Below are 26189 nucleotides of genomic sequence, written 5' to 3'. Positions count from 1 at the left end.
CTTAGTCTCTAATTCTGTGCTCGGTATCAATAGTTTACTGGGTCTGAGGAACTGGCCTCTTGCTTTGCATCTTGCAATCTGTATGACCCACAGAAATGACTTATTCTGGGTCTGCTTCCTCTTATGTAATATGGCCTGGAGGATCCTTAGGGTTCCACGTGGCTGTAACAGTCAACGGCAAGGAAAACATTCAGTAAAAACCCCAAATGGACTATGAACTATGGACCATATTTAATGAGTAAGTTCTAAATGCCGAGTAATGTCCTTGGCAACAGGGGAACAGGGCAGATCAAGAGACACTATCCCTTGTCCCCATGCAGCTTACATAGGCTAGTTTTTAAAAATGGAATTCTCACAATAACCATGAGAGGAGTTGTTGATACAAAGCAGCCCAGATGATTAAGTCACCTGATGAAGCCACTATGAAATATCTAGTGACTAGCAGAGCCACCATGTGAACCTTGGTCAGAATGACCCCAAAGTCAGCTCATTTTCCAGTCAACAACCCTGGGCAGGGGTGAGTCTGATGCTTTCTAAAGTGGAATCAGCCTCAGATGGGTAGGGGTGTAGTTAGATGTGCGTGGATGAAAGTTAGCTCTGACACCACTTCTTGTGTGAGAGCTAAGGCCTGGGGGTGAGGGTGGGGAGGAGGAAAGTAGATGAGTTGTGTCTGCGTATTTCTACTGTGTCTTTTGTTGGTTTTCGGGGCTCTGATATTGCCTTCTTGCTAACTTCCCTCTTCATGCCTACGAGGGATTATCCCTTGAGCTGTGAAAACAGCATAGCATTCATTCCACTGGCCTTCTCTGGCCTTGGAATAGTCCATGATGTCTTTCAAAGATGTCTTTTCTAGTCTTCTGAACTTGGCCTTCCTCTTGTTCTCCATCCCTACCACTTGGCACTAGAGTCCCAGGGGATTTCTGCTTTTATAATCATGGAGAAAGAAGGCCTGATTGTTGGATCAGGCAGTGACCTGAAACCTGGGAAAGACTTCACTAGGCCTGGAAAATCTGGCATAGAGAAAGTCACAGACTAAGGCGCTACCAAGGTGGAGAGGATTTTGAGGTATGGGTCAACTGTGAGTCCCTTTGTGAGGTAGCAGAAGATCAAGGAGGAAAAAACTTGGGTCATCGGGATCAACAGCTGACCATGGCCTCTGGTCTCCAGGCTTTCCTTCCTGTCCATCTCTCAGCGTTGCATTCTTGCATGGGCAAGAGCTTGACTTTACATAGTACAAAGTGCAGGAAGGAGGATTTTCTAGAAATTCTAGAAATGAGCCAGAGGGATCAGCATGGAATAAAACCAGGATGCTGCCTCTATATCATCAGTTCTTGAGTTAAACTTGTTGCTAAGTTGAGTTCTTTCCATAATGGTGAGAAATACATTTGTTGACTATTTGTAAATGTTACAGATTTTAAACCTTCACAATCTTAAGAAATTGTTGGTTTATATTCTTGTTTCCTCCAGATTTTCATTGTGATGATGGGCCCAGGACTAGCTTAGCTCTCTTCTTTCCAGGTCTCTTAGGTCCAGTGCTGCCGTATTCAATTCTCTGGGGGAGATGTTTTCCTTCTTGTTCTGATACTTTACTTCTGCTGACCCCTTCTCAACCCTTGTTCCTGGTGACCTCTCATACTCTTCCAAACCAGATAGATATATCCAACTGTGAAAACGAAGGAGGGAGGGAGAGAAGAAAGGTTTCTCCTCCCATAGAGGTAGGTTACAGAGATGCCAGGCCTCCAAACTTCTTTTTACTCCCTACCCTTGGGTGATCCCTGCACCCTGCTGCTCCAGGTCATGGCACATGTCATCAACATATGGCTGTGGGAGGAGGCTGGTCTCTTTTGGTGGGAAGAGGAGAGACAAAGAGGGCATTGTTTGGTGGAATAAAGAAGTGGGAGGAGAGCTCTCTCGACCCTCAGGGGCTTCTTTCTTGGCACCAACCCTCAGAAACTTATTGTGAAAGAGAAGTTTGTCTTGGTGCTTTAGGGTCTTGTCAGAAGTTTAGAAATAACTAGGAAAAAACCCCCTTCCCCTACCACTCCCCCCCGCCCCGCACCAAACTTAGCCTCCTCCCTTGATACCCACACTGACCCGGGCACTGGGGACATTTATAAATGGAGCCATTGAAGAATCTGGAGAAATTCATGCAACTTTGAAAAGTGTCCCTATTCCCCAGGCTCTGTGTACCTCCCCACTTTCAACCCCCGCTTCAGACATTTAAACAAGGACTTTGGTCACTCTGGCGGACCATCTGCATAACCCTGAATGTGGGGTCACGGCTCTCGGTTTCCAAGGAGATGATTACAAGCCGTATGCAAAGATGTGCAAAAGGCACCTGACTCAGTAGCTCCTCCTCCTTGAGAAGTGGTTTGGCAGAGGACTAAGAGTCTGACCCTAGAGCCACCCTTAGTTCCCATCCTGCCTCTTCCAGAGTAGAAATAAATGAAACAGGGACCAGAAACACAATAGAAAAGATGAATGAAAACTAAGAGCTTTTTTTTTTTTTTAAAAAAGGATAAACAAAATTAACAAACCTTTAGCTAGTCTTACCAAGAAAAAAAGAGACAGAACTCAAATAAAATTACAAATGAAAGTGGGGATACTACAACTGATACCACAAAAATACAAAGGAGTATATGAGACTAGAATGAACAATTATACATCAACAAATTGGATAACCTAGAAGAAATGGATAAATTCCTAGAAACAGACAGCCTACCAAGTCTGAATCATGAATAGAAAATCTGAACAGACTAATAAGTAAGATACATAAGGAGATAAGTAAGGAGATTAATTCAGTGATCAGAAACCCCACCCCCAACAATAAAAAGCCCAGGATAGGGCACCTGGGTGACTCAGTCTGATGAGCATCTGACTTTGGCTCAGGTCATAATCTCATGGTTTGTGAGTTCGAGCCCTGCATCAAGCTCTGTGCTGACAGCTTAGAGCCTGGAGTCTGCTTTGGGTTCTGTGTTTCTCTCTCTGTTTCTCCTCTGCTCATGTTCTCTGTCTCTCTCTCAAAATAAATAAACATTAAAAAAAAAAAGAAAAAGCCCAGGACCAGATGGCCTCATGGGTGAATTCTACCAAAAATTAAAAAAAAAAAAAAATTAATGTCAGTTCTTCTCAAACTCTTCCAAAAAATAGAAAAGGAGGAAGTACTTCCAAACTCATTTTAGAAGGTCAGCATTACCTGGATACCAAAACCAGGTAAGGGTATTACAAGAAAAAACTATAGACCAATATCTCTGATGAAAACAGATACAAACATTCTCAACAAAATACTAGCAAACCAAATTCAACAGCAAATTAAAAGGATTACACACCAAGACCAAGTGGGATTTATCCCTGGGATGCAAGGCTCATGCACCATATGCAACTCAATAAACGTGATAAAACCACACTAATAGAATGAAAGACAAAAATCATATGATCATCTCAAAAGATAAAGAAAAAAACATTTGGCAAAATTCAATGTCCTTTCATGATAAAAATTCTCAACAAATTGGGCATAGAAGGAACACATCTCAACATAATAAAGGCCATATATGATAAACTCATAGCTAACATCATACTCAACAGTGATAGGGTTGAGCGCTTTCCCCCTAACACCAGGAAAAAGAAAAAGATGTCATCTCACTACTCCTATTCAACACAGTAGTGGAAATCCTAGTTAGAGCAATTAGGCAAGAAAAACAAATAAAAGGCATCCAAATTGGAAAGGTAGAAGTAAAACTGTTTCTGTTTGCTGCTAACATGATCTTGTGTATAGAAAATCCTAAAGACTCCACCAAAAAACTGTTAGAATTAATCAATGAGTTCAGTAAAGTTGCAGGATACAAAATCAACATACAAAAATCAGTGTGTTTCCAGATTCTAACAACAAGCTAGATGAGAAAGAAATAAAGAAACAATTCCATTTACAATAACATAAAAAACAATAAGATACTTATGAACAAATTTAACTAAGGAAGTGAAAGGTCTATATATCAAAAACTGTAAGACTGATAAATAAAACTGAAGACACAAATAATTGGAAATATACCCCACGTTCATGGATTGGAAGAGTTAATATTGTTAAAATGTCCATACTACCCAAATCTGTCTATACAGTCAATGCAATCCCTATCAAACGTCTAATGGCATTTTTCAAAGAAATAGAAAAAAACAAAGCTACAATTTGTATGGAACCACAATAGACCTCAAATAGCTAAAGCAATCTTGAGAAAGAACAAAGCTTGAGGCCTCCCACTTCCTGATTTCAAGCTATATCACAAGGCTATAGTAATCAAAAGATATAGTACTGACATTAAAAACAGACACATTGACCAATGGAACAGAATCAAGAGCCCAGACATAAACCCATGCATCTATGGCCACCTAATATTTGACAAGAGAGCCAAGCATACTCAATGAGGAAAGGATAGTCTCTTTAATAAATGGTGTTGGGAAAACTGAATATTCACTTGCAAAAGAATGAGACTGGACCTTTCCTTACCTTACTACATCACTCACAAAAATTAACTGAAAATGAATTAAGGACTTAAACATAAGACCTGAAATTATAGAACTCCCAGGAGAAAGCATAGAGCACCATCTTCTTGATGTTTATCTTGGCAATGATTTTTCGGATGTGACACCAAAAGCACCAGTAACAAAAGTAAAATAAATAAGTGGGACTACATCAAACTTAAAGGTTTCTGTGCAGCAAAAGAAACAATCAACGAAATGAAAAGGTAGCCTATGGAATGGGAAGAAATATTTGCAAACCCAATCTATCTGATAATGGGTTAATATCCAAAATATACAAGGAAGTCATGTAACTTAGAACAAGGCCCCCACTGCCCCCAAACAATCCAATTTAAAAATGTGCAGGGGTGGGGTACCTGGCCGACTCAGTTGAAAGAGCATGCGACTCTTGATCTCGGAGTTGTAAGTTCAAGCCTCACGTTGGGTATAGAGGTTACTACACAAAACAAAACAAAACAAAACAAAACAAAACAAAACAAAACAAATAAACTTAAAAAAGTTCAGAGGACTTGAATAGACTTTTTTCTTCCCAGAGAAGATATACAATGGCCAACAAATATATCAAAAGGTGCTCAGGGTGCCTGAGTGGCTCGGTTGGTTCAACGTCTGACTCTTGGTTTCAGCTCAGGTCAGTATCTCACAGTTCATGAGTTCAAGCCCCGCGACAGGCTCTGCACTGATAGTGTGGAGCCTGCTTGAGATTCTCTCTCTTCTTCTTTCTCTGCCCCTCCCCTGCTTGTGATCTCTCTCTCTCAAAAATAAATAAGTAAACATTTTTTTAAAAAGGTGCTCAACATTACTAATCATCAGGGAACTGCAAATAAAAACCACAGTGAGATATCACTTCACACCTGTCAGAATGGCTATTACGAAAAAGACAAGAGATAATAAATGTTGGTTTGGATGTGGAGAAAAGAGAACCCTGGTGCACTGTTGGTGGGGATTTAAATTGGTACAGCCACTATGGAAAAAAGTATGGCAGTTTCTCAAAAAAATTAAAAATAGAAGTACATTATTATCTTGCAATTCCACATCTGGGTATATGTCCAAAGAAAATGAAATCAGGATCTCAGTGTAATATCTGCACTCCCATGTTCACTGCAGCGTTATTTACAATAGCCATGGTGTGGGAACAACTTAAATGTCCATCTTGGTGAATGAATAAAGAAGATGTGATACACACACACACACACACACACACACACTGGAATATTTTTCAGCTATAAAAAGGAAGGAAACCCCTGAAACCCATGTTGTTTGGGTTTGAACTGTGTGAGTCCACTTCTATGTGGCTTTTCTTCAATAAATATACTGGAAAAATTTTTTGGAGATTTGCAACAATTTGAAAAAAGCCACAGAAAAACCATGTAGCCTAGAAACATTGAAAAAATTAAATAAAAAGGGATGCATAAAATATGTGTAGATACAAATATACTTTATCATTTATCACCATAAAAATACATGAATCTATTTTATCTTTTATTTCATTATTATTATTTTTTAAATTTTATTTTAAAGATAAATCTCCATGCCCATTGTGGGGCTTGAACTCAAGTCCCTGAGGATTGAGAGTCCCGTGCTGTACGGACTGAGACAGCCAGGTGCCCCTATTTTATTATTTTTTTTAAAGATTTTATTTTTTTTTTATTTAAAAAAAAATTTTTTTTTTCAACGTTTATTTATTTTTGGGACAGAGAGAGACAGAGCATGAACGGGGGAGGGGCAGAGAGAGAGGGAGACACAGAATCGGAAACAGGCTCCAGGCTCTGAGCCATCAGCCCAGAGCCTGACGCGGGGCTCGAACTCACGGACTGTGAGATCGTGACCTGGCTGAAGTCGGACGCTTAACCGACTGCGCCACCCAGGCGCCCCAAGATTTTATTTTTAAATAATCTCTACACCCAATGTGGGGCTCGAACTCACAACCCCAAGATCAAGAGTCACATGCTTTACTGATGGAGCCAGCAAGGTGCCCCCACAAATCTTATTTTAAAAAGTTAAAATTTATCAAAACATATGCACACACTTACAGACTGTAAATGGTACTATTTGCCGTTGAAAGAAATGTAAATAAATGTAAAGGTCTAGTATTAAATCCTAACTGCATAAAATTAACTGTAGTACATGTTGTTCTGTAGTGATTTCACAGCCACTTCCTGTTGCTACTGCAGTGAGCTCAAGTGTGAGCATCTGCTTAAAACGTGGGGTGCTAAGCATCTCCCAGGGAGCAGTTTGTCTCTCCAGAACATTGTATATTGCAATAAAAAGCGACCTCTTGCAGCTCTAATAGTAGTTAAGTTTTTGGAAAGTCATACATGGATATTTTGACTGCGCAGGGGTCAGTGTCCCTAACCATTGTGTTGTTCAAGGGTCAAATGTATGTAGCATAGGCCAAATGGACCCTCCTCCCGACAAACACACACTAGGCCAAGACAGTAAGTAGAAAACAATATTGGGGCACTTGGGTGGCTCAGAAGATTAAGTGTCTGACTCTTGATTTAGGCTCAGGTCATGATCTCACAGTTTGTGAAATTGAACTCCACAGCAGTCTCTGTGTGGACAGTGGGGAGCCTGCTTGGGATTCTCTGTCTCCCTCTGTCTCTGCCCCCTCCCCGCCTATGCTCTCTCTTTCTTTTTCTCTCTCATAAAAATAGATAACCATTAAAAAAAAGAAAAGAAAACAATATTGTATCCTAGGAGAAATGGAAATCAGTAGCATCTCCAATTCGTTAAGGAATGCATGGGGGTGGTCTCCATAAAATTCCCATTGAATTCACTAGTTTGGGCCCTAGATAATGGATGACAGAATGGATAATGGCAGATGATGGTAGACCACTGGAGAATTAACTAAGTAGGAGTCCCAGATTTTAGCCACTGGGCCAGATGTAGTATATTTAGTAGAGCTAAATAACACAGCTTCTCTTATGTGGTAAATAGCTATTGATCTGATTAGTGTCCATACTGATTCAATGTTAGAAAAATGTGTAAAATACTTATCACAATGAGCACTGAGTAATGTATAGAATTGTTGAATCCCTGTATTGTACACTTGAAACTAATATTAGCACTGTATGTTAACTGTCCTGGAATTAAAATTATATATATATATATATATATATATATATATATATACACACACACACACACATATATACACATATATATACATATATATGTATATATATGATGTGTAAAATCATTATTATTGATTTGTATTTCAAAAAGTTTAAACTGACATAAATTCTCATATCTCTGGCTATTTCACAAATATGTTTTTCTTTTATTTGGAGCTTCAAAATTAGTTTGTTCATCTGTGGTATGATATCAGTGGGGAAGCATGAATCACATTGCCATTATTTTGGTCTTTGATTATTGAATCTTTGGCAAGCATTTCTTTTGTTTCAAGAAAACCTTACATTAGCATTATCAATATGGTAAATCTCTGCAAAACTCTTCCATGGCTCAACCAATAAGCATTAGTAAAGAGTACAAGATCATTGAATTCATTTCCTCTATTTATTACAGCCGTTCGACAAACCAGTGATGACTTACAGTATTTGCACATTATATTCAGTGGATTTATCAACCGTATTCATGGTGATTTTCTTAGAGTCTGCTTCGGAAAACTGAACACAAATATTTTCAATATGTTATCACACGGTGAAACAAAACACAAGGGAAACATCTAGAGAACTGTCCATTGTGATAGTAAACATATATATTTTTAATTTCTAGCTGAAATTTTTCTTTGATAGTTGTAAAAGACTATAAAATATCTATGCCGAAAGTTTGATTTTTTTTTAGGCCATGACTTGATAATATTTTTTCATGAATTTGGAAGTATACTGAGATGAAATGTACCCAAAATATTAATTGGGTAGTGTCTCTTTTTATCACATGATTCATCTGATTTATTTTGAGAGAGAGAGAGAGAGAGAGAGAGAGCGAGAGAGCACAGGTGTGTTTGCAGGGGAGGGGCAGAGAGACAGAGAGGGAGAGAGAATCCCAAGCAGGCTCCACACTGTTAACACAGAACCCAATGGAGGGCTTGATTTCACAAACCATGAGATCATGACCCAAACCAAATCAAGAGTCAGACATCATCAGATTATTCTCTACAATTAAGTAAAATGCTAAGTTCTTTATCTCCACTTGATTCTATATCAGTAGTGTGCCTTCATTTTAAATTTAAAAAGTGATCCCTATTTTTATTGATTGACTTTATTTTTATTTTTTGAATGTCTATTTATTTTTGAGAGAGAGAGAGAGAGAGTGAGAGTGAGTGGGGTAGGGGCAGAGAGAGGGAAACAGAAAATCCTGAGCAGGCTCCATGCCGCCAGCACAGAGCCTGATGTGGGGCTCGAACTCAAGAACCTGTGAGATCATGGCCTGAGGAAAGTCAAGAGTCAGATGCTCAACCAACTGAGCCACCCAGGCGGCCCTTGATTGATTTTTAAATAATCTCTACACCCAGTGTGTGGCTTGAACTCACAACCTGGAGATCAAGAGTCACATGCATGCTGTCCCATTTATTTTTTTTTAAACTAGTAAAATAATTTAATTATATTATAATTAAATACTATATATATATATATATATATATATATAAAATAAAGTACTTCAATTTAACTACCACTATAATTTACATAAGTATAACTGTAACTCATGCTGTCTGCATAAAATATTTAATAAATACATTGTGTGTTACATTGGTAAGCAGAAAATTGAATTGAATCATTGAACTGAATTAATCTATTGGCATATCAGTGATATGTTTATGTGAATTACCAGAAACAATGCACATTCCTGATATTTGCACAACAATGTAACAATGTACAATACAACAATGTAACAATAATATCTTATGCAATGCATGGTTAAAGGCAATGTTGTCCTACTAAAACAACAAAGCGGTATTTTACAGAAAAGTATTTTATGGGGTTTCAGTTTTTAAATTTAAATAAATTAATTATACTTAGATGAACTTAAAAATACATTTCCAGGGGTGCTTGGGTACCTCAGTCAGTTAAGCATCTGATTCTTGATTTCAGCTCTGGTCATGATCTCGTGGTTCATGGGTTCAAGCCCTCCATCAGGCTCTGAGCTGATGGCATGGAGCCTGCTTGGGATTCTCTCTCGTTCTCTCTCTGCCCCTCCCCTGCTTTCTCTCTCTCTCAAAATAAATAAACATTTTAAAAAGGTAATTTAAAAAATAAAATGAAAATCCATTTCTTCAGGGGCCCTAAGTTGGTAGAGCATCTGACTCTTGATCTTGGGGTCATGAGTTCAAGCCCCACTTTGGGTGCAGAGATCACTTAAATAAGCAAAACTTAAAAATTCCATTCCTTCAGTTGTCCCAGCTATATTTCAGATGCTCAACAGCCCCATGTGGCTTATGGTTACCATATTGGGTAGTATAGACACAGAACAAAATACAACACTAATCTAGTGATCTTATAGGGGACACTGTACTCAGTAATCAGAGGAAAACAATATTTTTAAGCATATATATAGAGTATTAAAGAAAACTGAGCACATGTTAAGTCACAGAGTAAGTCTCAAGAAAATTAAAGGGCTGGTACTACAGAAATTATGTTCTTTCAGACCACGATGCAATTAACATCAAGAAGATTAGCAGAGAATTCCCATACATTTAGAAATTTAAAAACATACTTCTAAACATTCCATCCATGCAGTTGAGAAGAAATAATGATGGAAAATTAAAAAATACTTTAAGCTGGATAACAAAAATTCTACAAATCAAAAGTATCATATCTGGATAGGGAAGAATATCTTAAGACAAAAAGTACACACTATTGATAAAAAGAATGGGAAGATTTGACTGTGTGAAGAAATCTGTTATCAAAAGCCTCCGTGACAAGAGTGAAAAAGGAAATCACTAACTGGGAGAAGATATTTGCAAAATATATAACTGACCAAAAAATAACACATTCAAAATACAAAAGCCTCCTACAAATCCCTAAGGAAAACAACCCAATAAAAATTTGGGCAGAAGTCAAGAACAGGCATTGTACTTTTTTCCAATTGCTGCTGTAACAAGTTGCCATAGAATTAGCGGCTTAAAACAACACAAATAGGAGTGCCTGGGTGGCTCAGGTGGTTGAGCGTTTGACTCTAGCTCAGGTCACGATCTTGTGGTTCATGAGTTGGAGCCCCTCTGTGCTGACCACTCAGAGCCTGGAGCCTGCTTCGGATTCTGTGTCTCCCTCTTGCTCTGCCCCTCCCCAGCTCATGCTCTGTCTCTCTCCGTCAAAAATAAATAAACATTAAAAAAAATTAAAAAAACCCAACAACACAGAAGTCTAAAATCAAGGTTTTGGCTGTATTCCTTGCGAAAACTTCAGGGACAATCAATTTCCTTGCCTTTCCCAGCCATTTGTGTTCTTTGGCTCGTGGCCTCTTCCACATACGGCTCCAGAGTCTTGCCTCAGTCATCACATCTCTTATCATACCCTTTGACCTCCTCTCTCCTTATAAGGAACCCTATGGTGTCATCAGGCCCACTAAGACCATGTGTGTCCCCATCTCAAGATCCTCAACTTGATCACATCTGCAAAGTCCCATTTCTAAATTTTTAAAAAATATTTATTTATTTTGGGGAGACAGAGAGACAGAGTGCAAGCAGGGGAGGGGCAGAGAGTGAGAGAGAGACACAGAATCTGAAGCAGGCTCCAGGCTCCAAGCTGTCAGCACAGAGCCCGACGCAGGGCTCGAACCCACGAAGCACAAGATCATGACCTGGGCCGAAGTCAGACGCTTAACCGACTAAGCCACCCAGGTGCCCCTGCAAAGTCCCATTTCTGATATAAGGCAACATTCAAGCTTCTGAGGATGACGACGTGGATACCTCAGGTGGCATTATGTGATCTACTATAGGCATTTTACATAAAAGACTTATAAACCCACTAGATAGTAGAAGGCAATTAAATAATACCTTTAAAGTTCTGACAGAAAATAATCATCAACCAAGAATTCTCTAGCCAACTAAATAACAATTCAAGATTGAGGATAAAATGAAAGCACTTTGAGACCAAAGAGGATCAAAAGAGTTTACCCCCAACAGTTCCCCAGTAGAAAAACTACTGAAGGTTGTGTTTTAAGAAGAAAATTTGGCACACTGTGTTCACAACAGCACCATTCATGATTGCCAAGTGGTGGAAGCAATCCAAATGTCCATCAGTGGATGAATGAAGGAACAAAATTTGGTATATACATATATACACACAAGGAAGATTATTTGCCCTTAAAGAGGAATACATTTCTGAAAGATAACTATAACATGGATGAACGCTGAAGACATTAAGTTAAGCCAATCACAAAAAGACAAATGCTGTGGGGCCTCTGGGTGGCTCAGTTGGTTAAGCATCTGACTCTTGATTTTGGCTCAGGTCATGATCTCGCAGTTCATGGGTTTGTGCCCCACACTGCGCTTTGCACTGTCAGTGTGGTACCTGCTTGGGATTCTCTCTCTCTCTCTCTCTCTCTCTCTCTCTCTCTCTCTCTCTTTCTCAGGATAAATAATTAAAGAAAAAAAAAGACAAATGCTGTATGATTCCAGGGAATTCAATGAGGTAGTCCAATTCATGGTAACAGAAGGTAGAATGGTGTCGCCAGGGGCTGAAGGGAGGGATAAATGGGTATGAGGTTTCAGTTTTGCAAGATGAAAGAATTCTGGAGGTGTGCTGCACAACAACATGAGTACACTTAACACTACGAAACTGCACACTTAAAATGATTAAGAAGTTAAAAAAAACAAGAAGAAAATTTAACGCAGAAGGAAGGTACGGGATTCAAAAAGCAACACTGAGCCAAGAAACAGTGAAACATGTTTTTTGTTAAATCTAAGTAAGAATTGAGTTAAACATTCTGTTTGCAATGCACAGAATGGATTACAAGTGGGACACATCTAGGAGCAGGGCCATGAGGGTGGTCGTTCACTCTTGAACTAAAACACCATCTTAGTTCAAGGGGCAGAATCGGTGCCACTGGTCAGCAGGGAAGACGTGGTCAATGAAGGAAGGGTTGTCCATGAGGACACCCAAGGTTTTGGTTGGGATCCAGGGTGGATAATGAAGTTAGTCATTAAGAAGTGTAACATGTAAGCAGAGGATTTTTATTTTCTTGCGGGTATGAAATTACAATGGGTTTACAATCGAAAGTTCTTTAAAGGCTGATAATCTGAATAGCGGGGAAGCTAGCCATGTTGTGGCATTTAAGGGTCCGCCACCTGCTGCCACGATGCTTGTTCAAATCCCAACTTCTCCACTCACTAGCTGTTCACCCCCGAATAAATTACTTAACCGCTTTATTCTTCATCTCTCTCCTCTGTAACAGAGGATGATAACAGACTTACATCATGAGGTTGCTATGGGGGATAAGCAAGTTAGTAGTCCTCTAGCACTTAGAATATTTGTCACTTATTAAGTACTGAATAAGCGCTAGTGTAACAGGATATTAAATCGGAAAATCTGACTAGGATTTCAAGATATCATGTTTTAGAAAATACAACACATGGGACATTCTAAAGTGATTTGCTAATCTGAGATGAAATACTTCAAAGGAAAAAAAAGGTGCCAAATCAATAAATAACGGGCATATCATTCTTTAAAATTTTTTGAAAATGTTTATTTACTTTTGAGAGAGAGAGAGAGAGAGAAGGGCAGAGAGAAAGGGAGACACAGAATCCGAAGCAGTTTCCAGGCTCTGAGCTGTCAGCACAGAGCCCGACGCGGGGCTCGAACTCACAAACTGTGAGATCATGACCTGAGCCGAAGCCAGACGTCCAACCGACTGAGCCACCCAGGTGCCCCACGGGCATATCATTCTTAAACTCTATGCCCACATCAGAATTGTGTACAATTGGCAGAGTTGTTGGAAATTAGAGGGAGAGAGGATTTCTTTGGAAAGAGATATGCTATTAGTTCTCAAGGGCAAGAGGCGAGGGTGCTGCCTTCTTAATCTCAAGCCTAGAGACAGGGATTCAAACAGGTCTATTGACTCCTGCCTGAAAAATCAAAAAGGCAAGTGATGGGTGAGTCAGCAGATGAATGGATGGACATATGGCTGCATTGGAACTGGCCTGTGGATCAGATGCGAACATGCCAAGGAGAGAGGCAGTGCCAGCTTATCTCATGCCTTGCTTGATGGAATCCCCTGTAGGAGTGAACAGGCTCCAAGGATCATAAAAAAAAAAAAAAATCCAGTTGGCAACTGTCAAGAAGGTCAAATAACTTAGGCTTCGAAGACTATCAAGCTGGACTTAAATGTCTCCCTGACAATGCTATGTGCTAGAAGACAGTGAATGATGCGCTAAGACCCACAGGGGCAGCATCTGGAACCCAGGGTCCCTCCAGCTCTCCTCCTTGAGGAGTGCAGGGTTGACTCTGGTCAAAACTCTGCAGTGGTGAGTTGCGCTCTCACCCACAACTCGCTCGCTCAGCCTCACCCCTTCCTTCCTCTGGAGGGGATCCTGGCTTGAGCCATGGGGACAGGAATGGGTATAGGCAGGTGTCACAGTTCTCACTGGGCCTGATGGAGAGGCGCTGGGCTCCCAGAGATGCTGAGGGACGGGGAACAGATGAGGGGAAGCCTGTGCTATTTCTCCCACCCAAGAGCGCACGCGCACACACACACACACACACACATACACACTCACACTCTTGTGGGTAAACTTGTGTTTTGGGTACTTTGGCCAGGAGAGTGGGGGGCTTAACAGAGATGTAAACTTACAGAAATTCTGTCTGTTGTTGCCTGTGAGTGCTGCCTCCACCCCCCACTTGGAAACATGCAGAGGTCATTGCTCTCCTTTGAGTTGATTTCAAAACCTCTGTTTCAGTTCACTTAGAAGAAGCATCCCTCACCCTCAACAACAGAGGGTTATTCTCCAGACCCCATTCTTTAATAGCATGGCTACGGGCTCCTCCAGCTGCCATTCTCTCACCCTTCGCTAAGGCTGCCAGGAATGAAGAGGGGAGGGGAGAAGACGTGGGTGGTGGCAGGAGGCAGGGCCTGGGGGAGAGAGAGCTGGGACCCTGCTGGCTGCAGCCTGAGGACTCTTCCCTGACTCTTGCCCGTGTTGTTGGTGCTTCTGTTAGGCGCTGCCAGGTGAGTGCCGGGAAGGAGAGTGGCTGGGCTGGGGCAGGGTGTAGGGGTGGGAGGGTGAGAGACAGTGGGCTTCAGGGCTGCACACACCAGTGAGCTGGGGGTATTATTACAATTCAGATTTGAGTTGCTAACCCTGGGATACAGCCTGAGGTTCTGCCTTCCTGGTGCTGCCAGTGCATCCAGGGATCACACTTTAGGTAAAAGAATCTGGAACGTTTTCCAGGCCAGGTGGGCTGAGACGGGAGCAGAGAGCCGGGTCCAGAACTGCCCTCGGTGGACATCCCTCCCTTGTGCCTTCACTGGCTGAGATGAGTTCTGCCACCCATGGAATCTTGAAAATTTTCTCCCATAGAATAGAGATGCTTAGAAAGATTCTTACCAAAATCATGATGAAGTTAAAAAAAATCTATTTACATATTTGAAAAATCCCCTCACATGCTGGGCTTTCCTCCCTCCCCCAAATCTTTTTTAAAATACTTATTTATTTTTGAGAGAGAGGATGCAAGCAGGGGAGGGGCAGAGAGAGGAGACACAGAATCCAAAGCAGGCTCAAGGCTCTGAACAGTCAGCACAGAGCCCAATTCTGGGCTTGAACTTGTGAACCAAGAAATCATGACCTGAGCTGAAGTCAGATGCTTAACCAACTGAGCCACCCAGGCACTCCATCCCTCCCCCAAATCTTGAGCTCACAGGTATAGCTTCACCAGTGAAAATCTTGACAGGGCTCAGATTCCACCAACTCCTTCCCAAAAGATTTATTTGCAAATGATTTCTCCACTCCAGGGAGCAGAATGGTTTCCCTGGAGTTTGAGCTTTGAAAACAATGCTGAGCTCTCAGCTCCCCTGGTCTGACTCTAGCTTGGGGGCTCTGGTGCCCTTGTGCAAAGCTGCAGATGTTTGTGGGACGCTGGTCTCAGAGAGTAAGCCTGGAGGGCTGGGGACAGCTAGAAGAGATGGGGGAGACCACATGAAAGCAGGGGAGGAGGGAGGAGGAAAGATCTGCCTGTGTTGAGGCCCCACTTGTATAAGAAATTGCCTTTGGTCTGCAGACTTTAGGAGATGGAGTATGATTTTGTGTGAATCTTTCAGGAAGTCCCAGAATTAGTGTTGTTTTGGTTGTAACAGCCACAGGGCAGAGGACACAGAAGGGTGCTCAGAATTTAATATGGGAGCTCCAAACCAAGGGGTTCTTGGGCAAGTCCTTTCATCCTGCTTTTTCCACGCTCTCTCCCAAATCTCCAAAGCTCTGTGGTGAGCTCTGGAGACCCCAGTTCAGTTCCTAGAGCCTCTGAGAGGACACTGGGTATCTGGATACAGGTCTGGGGTGGGCAGGAGAGAGAGAAGAACCAGTTATAGGGCCTCTCAGAATTCCTCAAATTCCCAACATTAGAATATGCCAAGCCTGCTCTGGGTTAAATTCCAGGTCTGCTGGGAATGCGCTGGAAATGTGTTTAGAGTGTGCTGGGCCTCCACTTTGAAACAAGATGAGGCTGAGAACCAGACTTGTGAATTTATCAAATCAGTCTCTAGTCTCTCAATGCTCCAGGACAACCAGGGTGGAACCCCCGCACCCCCCCCCCGCCCCCACCGAACCTGCGGGTGCCTCCCCTAAGTGCAAGGACCCCATAGGGCCTGCAGGCTTCCTCACAGATGGAGCTTGTTGAGGGGAGGATGCGCAAGGCAGCTTGGAAATGGGCCGAACATCACGTTCCACCAAATTAAAACCCTTTGAGATGCTCCAGCACGAATGTCTTGCTTTACAGAGCTGGTGACTGAAGCCATGGGTGGAGAGGTGATGGACAGGTGTGACCCTCAGGTGGTGGTTCTCAACCAGGGGTGAATCTGACCCCAGGGGACATTCAGCAGTGTCTGGGGGCTTCTGGGGGTGGAGGGGAGAAGCGTGCTACTGGCATCTGGTAGATGAAGGCCAGGAATGCCGCCAAACATCTCACAACGCACACGACAGCCTTCCCTGCCCCCAAACCAAATGATCGATCAGTCCCCGAATATCAGTGGTGCCAAGGCTGAGAAACCCAGGGCCAGCACTGGAAGCTGACCTTCCTTCTGGTCCTCTATGGAACTCAGTATCTCTCCAAACAAAACTTGGTTAAACATTTATGGAGAAACTGCTTTTTCCCAGGCACTTCACTAAGTATTTTCTCATCCAATAAACAGACAAGGGATTTTGCTTTATTGTGGTCTTTGATTTTCAAATTAGGATATAGATTTCCCTTATCTAGTCACCTTTTATTATTTTCAAGGATTTATCTTCTTTCTCTGAATTCTGGAAGAATTACCCAGTGTGCTCGCCAGCACCACAATCTGAATTTCTTGTCTATCCTCTTGCTTTCAAAGTGGATTTTTAGTTGTGCTACCGGTGATCTTTCCCTTCCATGTGTAGTGGGTTTATACACTTAAAGATCCATTTACTCTCATTTTGGAGGAGTCTCAGGAATGAGAGGGGGTAAATCTCCATCTTCAATCTGCCATCTTTTAATCATGAGACCGATTTCACATCTTTCTAAGGACGGAGAATGGATTTCTTCTAAAAATTTTAACCCAATTTTATGGAGAATAATTTTCAGTGGCCTGACAGACTTCGGAGTCTTCATAGTCTATGAGGGAGGCAGAAAGATAGGGACAGACAGGCAGGTAGAGGTTCAAATTCTGATCGTTAGTGACTCAAAACATGGTCTCTCACAGTTGATGGGTGGTGACATGGTTCTCTGGTCAATTAAGCCCTTTACAACAGTCCCTTGGAAGCATCTCAATCCATCTGTTCCGACTGCACAGAAGTGACCATTCCACCTCAGCTTTGGTGCTATGGCCTGTTCTTATCTATACAGGTGACCCTTGAACAACACAGGTTTGAGCCCTGCTGGTCCACTTATATGTGAATTTTTATTTTTCATTATTTTTTAATGTTTATTTATTTATTTTTTGTTTATTTATTTTTATTTTTGAGTGAGAGAGAGAGAGAGAGAGAGAGAGAGAGAGAGCATGAGGACAAGCAGGGGAGGGGCAGAGAGAGAGGGAGACACAGAATCAGAAGCAGGCTCCAGGCTCTGAGCTGTCAGTACAGAGCCTGATCTGGGGCTCCATGTCATGAACCATGAGATAGTGACCTGAGCCAAAGTTGGATGCTTAACCAACTGAGCCCCTCAGGTGCCCCCTCATATGTGGATTTTTTGAAAAAGCAATCTCTATACCCAATGTGGGGCTAGAACTCATGACCTTGCAATCAAGAGTGGCACACTCCATGGACCCAGCCAGACAGGTTCCCTAGTGGACTTTTTTTCATGTTTATTTACTCTTGAGAGACAGAGAGAAAGAGAGAGAGAGAGAGAGAGAGAGAGAGAGAGAGAGAGAGAGAGCGCGCATGAGCAGGGGAGGGACGGGGGGGGGGGGGGGGGACAGAGGATCCGAAGGAGGCTCTGTGCTGACAGCAGAGAGCCTGATATGGGGCTTGAACCCATGAGTCGTGAGATCATGACCAGAACCAAAGTCAGACGTTTAACTGACTGAACCACTCAGGTGCCTCTCCAGTGGATTTTAAGGGAGTTGACAGGCAAAGGCCACAAGGCATTTATTTACAGCTGTGCACCCTGTCTCCATGGGACTGAACGGAAGGCTACTCGGGCAGTCGAGACTGCTGACCTGAGCACCTGGGAGGCCTGATGACACCCGCAGCCCCCAAGAGGCCTGGGTACTGGTCAGGCCGCAGGTTGTCCAGTGTGCTGTTGGGGTGGTCAGGTGGAACACCTGGGTCTCGGGGCTGTGCCAGGGCAGCTGTGGGCCTTGGGCTCCTCCCTGCCAGGTACTGATCCCTCCTCAAGGCAGCTTCCTGGAGGCCAGCACATTCATGAGTGGCCGCAGCTGCCCCTGTCCCTGCCATCTGGCTTATACATGGGTTTCTTTTTCAATATACATGCAGTACTATGAATGTATTTTCTCTTCCTTATGAATTTCTAGTAACCTACAAGCATGGGTTAACTGACTGTGTTATTGGTAAGGCTTCCACTCAACAATAAGCTTAAGTAGTTAAGTGTTTTTTATGTGGGGAGCCAAAAGTTATATGGGGTTTTTTGACTGTGTAGGAGTCAGCGCTCCTAACCCCCACGTCGTTCAAGGGTCAAACAACTGTAGTTTATTTATGGCACGAATCCCCACTTAAATTGCTTTGTGCATCTTTCTGAATATTATATGTAGCTTTTTTAAAGCTTATTTATTTTTGGAGACAGAGAGACAGCACAAGTGAGGGAAGGGCAGAAGGGAGAGGGAGGGAGGGAGGGAGGGAGGGAGAGAGAGAGAGAGAGACAGAGAGAGAGAGAACGAGAGAATCCTAAGCAGGTTCCACGCTGTCAGTGCAGAGCCTGATGCAGGGCCCAAACTCATGAGACATGAGATCATGACCTGAGTGGAAACCAAGAGTCAGACACTTAATGACTGAGCCACCCAGGCACCCCTCTGGGTCTTATAATAGGGAAGTTGATACGAGGCAAATTGGGCATGTCTCATTTGCTGCCATGTCAAAGAGTCAGAAATTCAGGTTATTATTACTAGAGTTGAAAGGGAGAGACCTAAGCAGGTTCAGGGAGGAAATGAGGGTGGTCAAGTCCTTGAAGCAGCTGGAGAGACCCAAGGACATGGGTCTGGGAGGGAGGGTGGCCTTGGGTAAATGCTAGACCACTTCTTTAAGATGCTACAGAAGGGAGCAGCATGTAGACAAGACGGGGTTGTGCGGCTCCCCAGCAAAGTGTCTTTATATTCCCTGTGGAGTAAAATGTTTGCAAGGTCTTCTAGACCCTTCAATGAGGGGATGCAGGCATGTCAGAGTTTAGGCCAAACACAGGCGGTGAGAAGCAGCAGCTGGGCATTGAGGAGGCTGCCTTGATAAAATATAAATAAAGATGACACACAGGCTTATAGCAGGGTGCTACTCTCTCCAGAGAAGTGAGAAATTTTCTGAAGCCTGTCCCTGAGCATGGTCACCTCTCACAGTGTGGGAGAGATGAGCCCAAGGGACAATTACAAAGCAGAGAGGAATTTCCAATTTTTATCCAGTCATCTCTGGCTTTGGCCCCATACTCCATTACATTCAATCGGTAAATTCTGCTGGGTTTCTTTTAAAATGTTCTCCTTTTCCCAAGCTGGTTAGGTCTAAAGAACACCAGACTGAAGTGGGCCTTGACACTCACTGTTCACTTGACCCGCACCGGGGCCCGTAAGCTAACTGAATCTCAATCTTACCACTGCGATGGGAGCGGAGGCCAGACCGCACGCCTATGAGCAGCCAAGGCCTGGTGCAAGAGAAAAGCAGAGAGCAAGAGAATGCACGCTCCCTTCTGGGGTCGGCACTGATTCTGTTCAGGCGCCAGTGACAGTAGCGCCAGGCCTGGTGGCCATCAATGGGGGAAACAGTAGTTTTCAGAGGGCTCTGGACTCTCTGGCTGTTTAGCCTTTGGGAAAGGGACAGAGCGAGGGAGGGAAAGAGAGGGAAAGATGGATCCTGGCTTTCCACTGCCAGGTACAGAAGGGGGCAGAAGAGACAGCCACACCCACACCCCCTCGCTATTTTCCACGATGACTCCATTACCTATAAACAGGCGCCATCAGAGTCTTGGTAATAAACCAACTAGATCCTTGGAGAGGCGCGCGAAGTCTTGCCTTATCTATCCTTGGATTCACAGTGAAGAGGTGGCCCCATGCGCCTCCTCAAGATCAGGGAGCAGTACACTCACACTCATTATTGCCCTCTGCTCCCTAACAGGATGTGTGGCCGGTTCCTGAGGCAGCTGGTGGCTGAGGAGAGCCGGCACTCCACCTCCGTGGGACGCCTCCTGCTCCCTGTGCTCCTGGGGTTCCGCCTCGTGCTGCTGGCTGCCAGCGGGGCCGGGGTCTACAGCGACGAGCAGAGTGAATTCGTGTGTCACACCCAGCAGCCAGGCTGCAAGGCCGCCTGCTACGATGCCTTCCACCCCTTCTCCCCACTGCGCTTCTGGGTCTTCCAGGTCATCTTGGTGGCTGTGCCCAGCGCCCTTTACATGGGTCTCACTTTGTATCATGTCATCTGGCTTTGGGAAGAGTCAGGAAAGGGGAAGGAGGAGGAGACTCTGATCCACCGAGGGGAGAAGAGCAGAGATGCCTCCGGTCCTGGAAGCCCCAGGCTGCTCTGGGCCTATGTGGCACAGCTGGGCGTGCGGCTGGTCCTTGAGGGGACAGCCTTGGGGGTACAGTACCATGTGTATGGGTTCAACGTGCCCAGCTCCTTTGCATGTCGCCGAGAGCCTTGCCTTGGTAGTATAACCTGTTACCTGTCCCGCCCGTTTGAGAAGACCATCTTCCTAAAGACCATGTTTGGGGTCAGTGGGCTCTGTCTCTTGTTCACGCTTTTGGAACTTGTGCTCCTGGGCCTGGGGCGATGGTGGAGGGCCCGGAAGCACAGATCTCCCCCTTCTAACTACTCCCCAACTTCAGAGAGCACCAGAAGACACAAGGAACCGACTGAAAACTTCCCAGTGGTGGAGATCAAAGAGCCATTCCGAGAAGCAGGTGAGAAGAGCACTGATGTCCCTCTTTCTTCCTGCTCCTGAGGTCTCTGTCCTGATGACCTCCCAAGGCAGGTCCCTGGACCTCTGGGAGGCACACTTCCTACGTGTTACAAAATAGAAAACCAGGTTCGAGGCAGACGTCTTCTGACCACTGCTGCTGACCCATCTCCCAACCCTCATCCCCCTCTGTTTGCCGATTCCTTCCAATGAACCAGGACCAGGGTTCTCAGCCAGCTGTACCTCCTGCCCTTCCCTTTAGGTTTCTTCCCACTTAGAAAAAGTCTCAGCTCCTGCTTGATTCTCTACTTTGCAGAGTTATGAAGCCACCTGGTTCGCCTCTGAAGGGAACTCTGTGATTGGATCTTCTTCCGAACATCCAGTGAGTGGGGATTTACTTCTGTGACAAATGAGAGGCTGTTGAAGCATCTCTAAGGGCCATGGTGGGCCACGCTGCCTAAGTCTTCCTGGGAGATTTCCCCCTTGTGCCTTCCTGCCACAATCCTCTGGCGTCAGCTTTACAATGATCATGGGCTTGGTTCCAGACTCAGCCAGCAGAAGCCTCCGTAAAGCTGTGCTTCTCCCCTGTCCTGCGCAATAAATTCTGACCGCTGCTGTTGGCATTCCTGTGGCTGAATGTGACTTTCCTGTCATAGTGACTCTACTTCCCTGTCCTCTGTTCTTCCACTTTCTCTGCTCCCCCCAACTTTGAAGTCTTGTAACCTATGGATGCCCCCAGCCCCGCGGCATATGCCATATTCAGACTGGCCTTCCATGCATATCTAAACCAATAACCTTTATTTTTTTAATGTTTTATTTATTTATTTATTTTGGGGTGGAGGGGCAGAGAGAGAGGGGGACAGGGAATCCAAAGTGGGCTCTGTGCTGACAGCAGATAGCCTGATGTGGGGCTTGAACTCACGAACCTGTGAGATCATGACTTGAGCTGAAGTCAGAAGCTTAACCCACTGAGCCACCCAGGCTCAATCCCCATCAAATTGCTACTTTTTAAACTCATTCCCCTCATTTCCACACAGAAAAGACAGGAGAGGTTTGCTGCTGACTCAGGAAGGGAGGTTTACATCACGGTAGCAGATAACATAAAGCTAAATATCAAGCATCTCTTTTCTGAGTCTCTCTGTCAAGTCTGCCCAAGGGTATTCCAGCCTGTCACCTTCCTGCAGAAACATCTTCCCCTCCCTTCTTCCTTGCCTTCAAATTCTCAACAAGAGCAGCTACCTAGTTTTGTTTTCTCCTTCTGAATCCCAAATTATCCTTAGGTAAAGTAGGAAGGCTCGTTGCTAAGGAAAGCTATTTGGTCCCCCAGGGGACATTTTGGCAGCAACTAGAAAATCAATAATTTTTCTTTCTGCTATACAAGTGTTTTATAAAGAATCCCTCATCTACTATAACCAGAGTCCAGCCAAGTGACCAAGGATGGAAAAAAGCAAATGTCATCATTCATAATTCCTCTTTGATAACCCTTTTGAAACAGCTTTATTGAGAAATAGTTCACATGCCATATAATTCACCCATTTAAAGCATACAATTTAATGGCTTTTAGTACAGTCACAGAATTGCACATCTGTTAATACAATTTTAGGACATTTTCATCAACTCAGAAAGAAACCCTGTTATCCTTAGCTTTTACCCATAATCCTCCATGCTTCCCCCCCCCCCCCAACAAACATAAACAACCAAATATAATTTCTCTCTATATAGATTTTCCTATTCTGGACTGTTCATATAAATAGAATCAATCATACAATATATGGTCTTTGGGACTGGCTTCTTTCACTTAGCCCATGTTTGTTTGTTTTTTTATAAACATATGCAAATTTATTTTAAAAATGTTTATTTATTTATTTTGGAGAGACAGAGAGTGTGAACAGGGGAGGGACAGAGAGAGAGGGAGACAGAAAGTCAGAAGCAGGCTCAGTGCTGTCAGCACAGAGCCTGATGTGTGGCTCGAACCTACAAACTGTGAGATCATGACCTGAGCTGAAGTCAACACTTAACTGACTGAGCCACAAGTGCCCCAGCACCATGTTTTTGAAGTTTACCCATGTTGCACAAATCAGTACTACATTCCCATTTATGGTTTAGTATTTCATTGTATAGCTCACCACACATTTTTTGTTCATTTTTAGTTGATGGACTTTTGAATTGTTTCCACTTGTTGGCTATTATGAATAATGGTGCTATGAACATTCATATACTAGTTTTTGTGTGAATATGTCTTCACCTCTCTTGGGTAAATACCTAAGAGTGGAATTGCTGGGGCATATGGTAACTCCTTTTAAGGAACTACCAAACTGTTTTCACAGCAGCTGTACTATTTACATTCCCAGCGGCAATGTATAAATGGGTTCCAATTTATCCACATCTTCGCCAACACCTGGTATTTTCTTTCTTTTTGTTTTCTTCTTTTCTTTCTTATTTGATTTTTAAAACTGTAGCCATCCTAGTGAGGTAAAGTGGTATCCCATTGTGGTTTGATTTGCATTTCCCAAACAATGTTGAGCATCTTTCATGTGCTTATGGACTCTTTGTATATTTTCTTTGGAGAAAGGTCTACTCATCCTTGGCCCATTTTTAAATTAGGTTGTTTGTATTTTTTTTTGTTGAGTTCTTTATATATTCTGGCTCCTAGGTCCTTATCTGACATATGATTTCCAAATATTTTCAACATTCAGTGGGTTGTCTTCCACTTCACTGTTAGTCTCCTTTGATGCATAAGTTTTTAATTTGGATGAAATTCAATTTATCAATTTTTCTTTTGTTGCTTGTGATTTTGGTGTCATATTTAAGAAACCGTTGCCGGGGCGCCTGGGTGGCGCAGTCGGTTAAGCGTCCGACTTCAGCCAGGTCACGATCTCGCGGTCTGTGAGTTCGAGCCCCGCGTCGGGCTCTGGGCTGATGGCTCAGAGCCTGGAGCCTGTTTCCGATTCTGTCTCCCTCTCTCTCTGCCCCTCCCCCGTTCATGCTCTGTCTCTCTCTGTCCCAAAAATAAATGTTGAAAAAAAAAAAAAAAAAAGAAGTCGTTGCCTAATCCATGATCGTGAAGGTTTACACCAGCATTTCCTTCTAAGAGTTTTACAGTTTTAGCTTTACATTTAGGTCTGATTGATTCTGAATTAATTTTTATATATGGCATAAGGGTTAAACTTCATTCTTTTGCACATGGATATCTAGTTTTCCCAGCACCATTTATGGAAAAGCCCATTTTTCTTCCATATAATGGTTTTTGGCATCCCTGTTGAAAACCCATTGCTTGTCGATGTATGGCACTATTTCTGGACTTTCAATTCTATTTCACTGATCTTTATGTTTATCCCTATCCTGGTATCACATGTTGTTGTTTTTTTTTTTTTAATTTTTTTTTCAACGTTTATTTATTTTGGGGACAGAGAGAGACAGAGCATGAACAGGGGAGGGGCAGAGAGAGAGGGAGACACAGAATCGGAAACAGGCTCCAGGCTCCGAGCCATCAGCCCAGAGCCCGACGCCGGGCTCGAACTCACGGACCGCGAGATCGTGACCTGGCTGAAGTCGGCAGCTTAACCGACTGCGCCACCCAGGCGCCCCTGGTATCACATGTTTTGATTGCTGTAGCCTTGTAATAAGGTTTGAAATTGGGCAATGTGAATCCTTCTTTTCAAGGTTGTTTGGCTCCTTGGGGTCGCTTGAAATTCCGTATGAATAAAGTTGCAAGTTAGCGGGGCTCACTATTTTCAGTAAAGAAGGAAGTTTATCTCAGGCATATGGCAGGATAGAAGCCATAAGAACCTTAAGGTGTCATGGGACCTTATGTTTGTCATTCGGTACACAGGAAGACATATAGACACATACGCACTTATATCACACTCATGGCAAACATCAATAACTGATGAGAGCATTTCTTTCTTCTTGGTCCATACTAAGACTCAGATTCCTTCTCAATAAAGTATTCTAATTTTCATAGAAAATGCATTCATTAGTTGTGTAATTTAAACATTTTTATTTATTTATTTATTTATTTATTATTTATATATTTTTAAACATTTAAAAAAGTAGATTTTCCGTTGGGCTTTTGTCAAAAATCCCAAAACGGATCACAGGAATCCCCTTTCCAAGTCATTTAATTGGACATTCGGTAACTACTGACTGAGCATATTATGGGAAAGGCAGTATCTGATATTGGGATGCAAGAAGAATTTTAAACTCGCATTCATAAGAAAAGGAATAGACAACAATAAAATAAAAAATCCAATGAAGGGAAACAGACAATTCCCTGAAATAGGCAAGCATTTTGCTTGTTGAAAGCCTCAGTGGATGTTTCTTGAGGTGGAAAAATGGTTGCTGTACTACAAGTTGGATACCAAAAGGGATGTATCCATGCTTCTGAATCTTAATCACTCCCACTTAAAAAACTTGATCTCTTTTCCACCCACTCTCTGGTCCCAGCAGATCCTTTATAATGTCCTCCTTATGACAGCTCCAGCTCCACTCCCCAGGCACTGTTTTGGCACCTGGTCTTGACCTCCTCAGGCTCCCGCAGCTGGGGCTGAAGCTACAGGATCTGCTCCTTTCGAGCATCTTAGATAACAGCCACTCAGCGGATCACCCCAAGATGGCTTAGCGCATCCCATACCCACAGACCTCCTAGGAGTTGAACCACCGAAGACACCGGTGGGAAGTCTCCGATGTGGGTAAGATCAACTAACCCGAGATTCTTTACCCTGACTTAACTGTTACAAGCCCCATCTGCGCTGGGTGAACGTGTCCCATGCTCAAAGAATGGGCTTCCTTTACCTGGTGTTTGTCTCGGGTGCTTGGGAAGAAAGAGAGGGAAATCAGGGTGGCAGGGCGACCAGTTATCACCCCACTAGCTCGTGTGCGGCTAAACGCTCCCTTTTCCTGCTCCCCTCCTGGAATACTGGCTCTCCAATTCACCCAACACCAGGAGAGCAGGTGGGCTTCGCGGGGGCAGCAGGAAATCCT

The 26189-nt window shown here is 43.3% G+C and overlaps 2 protein-coding genes across 2 annotated transcripts in view; one reads left to right on the top strand and one right to left on the bottom strand.

Annotated features, from left to right (window-relative positions):
- AZGP1 (alpha-2-glycoprotein 1, zinc-binding) overlaps positions 1 to 26189 on the bottom strand; it is a 38144-nt gene that overhangs the window by 11367 nt on the left and 588 nt on the right. The gene's annotated exons all lie outside the window — the stretch shown is intronic.
- GJC3 (gap junction protein gamma 3) lies at positions 20430 to 21540 on the top strand. Its single transcript, XM_047837824.1, has 2 exons — positions 20430 to 21210; positions 21523 to 21540. The coding sequence occupies exons 1-2, from the start codon at positions 20430 to 20432 to the stop codon at positions 21528 to 21530; spliced, it is 789 nt and encodes a 262-aa protein (XP_047693780.1). The 3' UTR covers positions 21531 to 21540.

Source organism: Prionailurus viverrinus, chromosome E3, assembly GCF_022837055.1.
Source record: "Prionailurus viverrinus isolate Anna chromosome E3, UM_Priviv_1.0, whole genome shotgun sequence".
Lineage (NCBI taxonomy): Eukaryota > Metazoa > Chordata > Mammalia > Carnivora > Felidae > Prionailurus > Prionailurus viverrinus.
The sequence above is the reverse complement of the archived record's forward strand: the minus strand, read 5'-3'. Positions and strand labels throughout refer to the sequence as shown.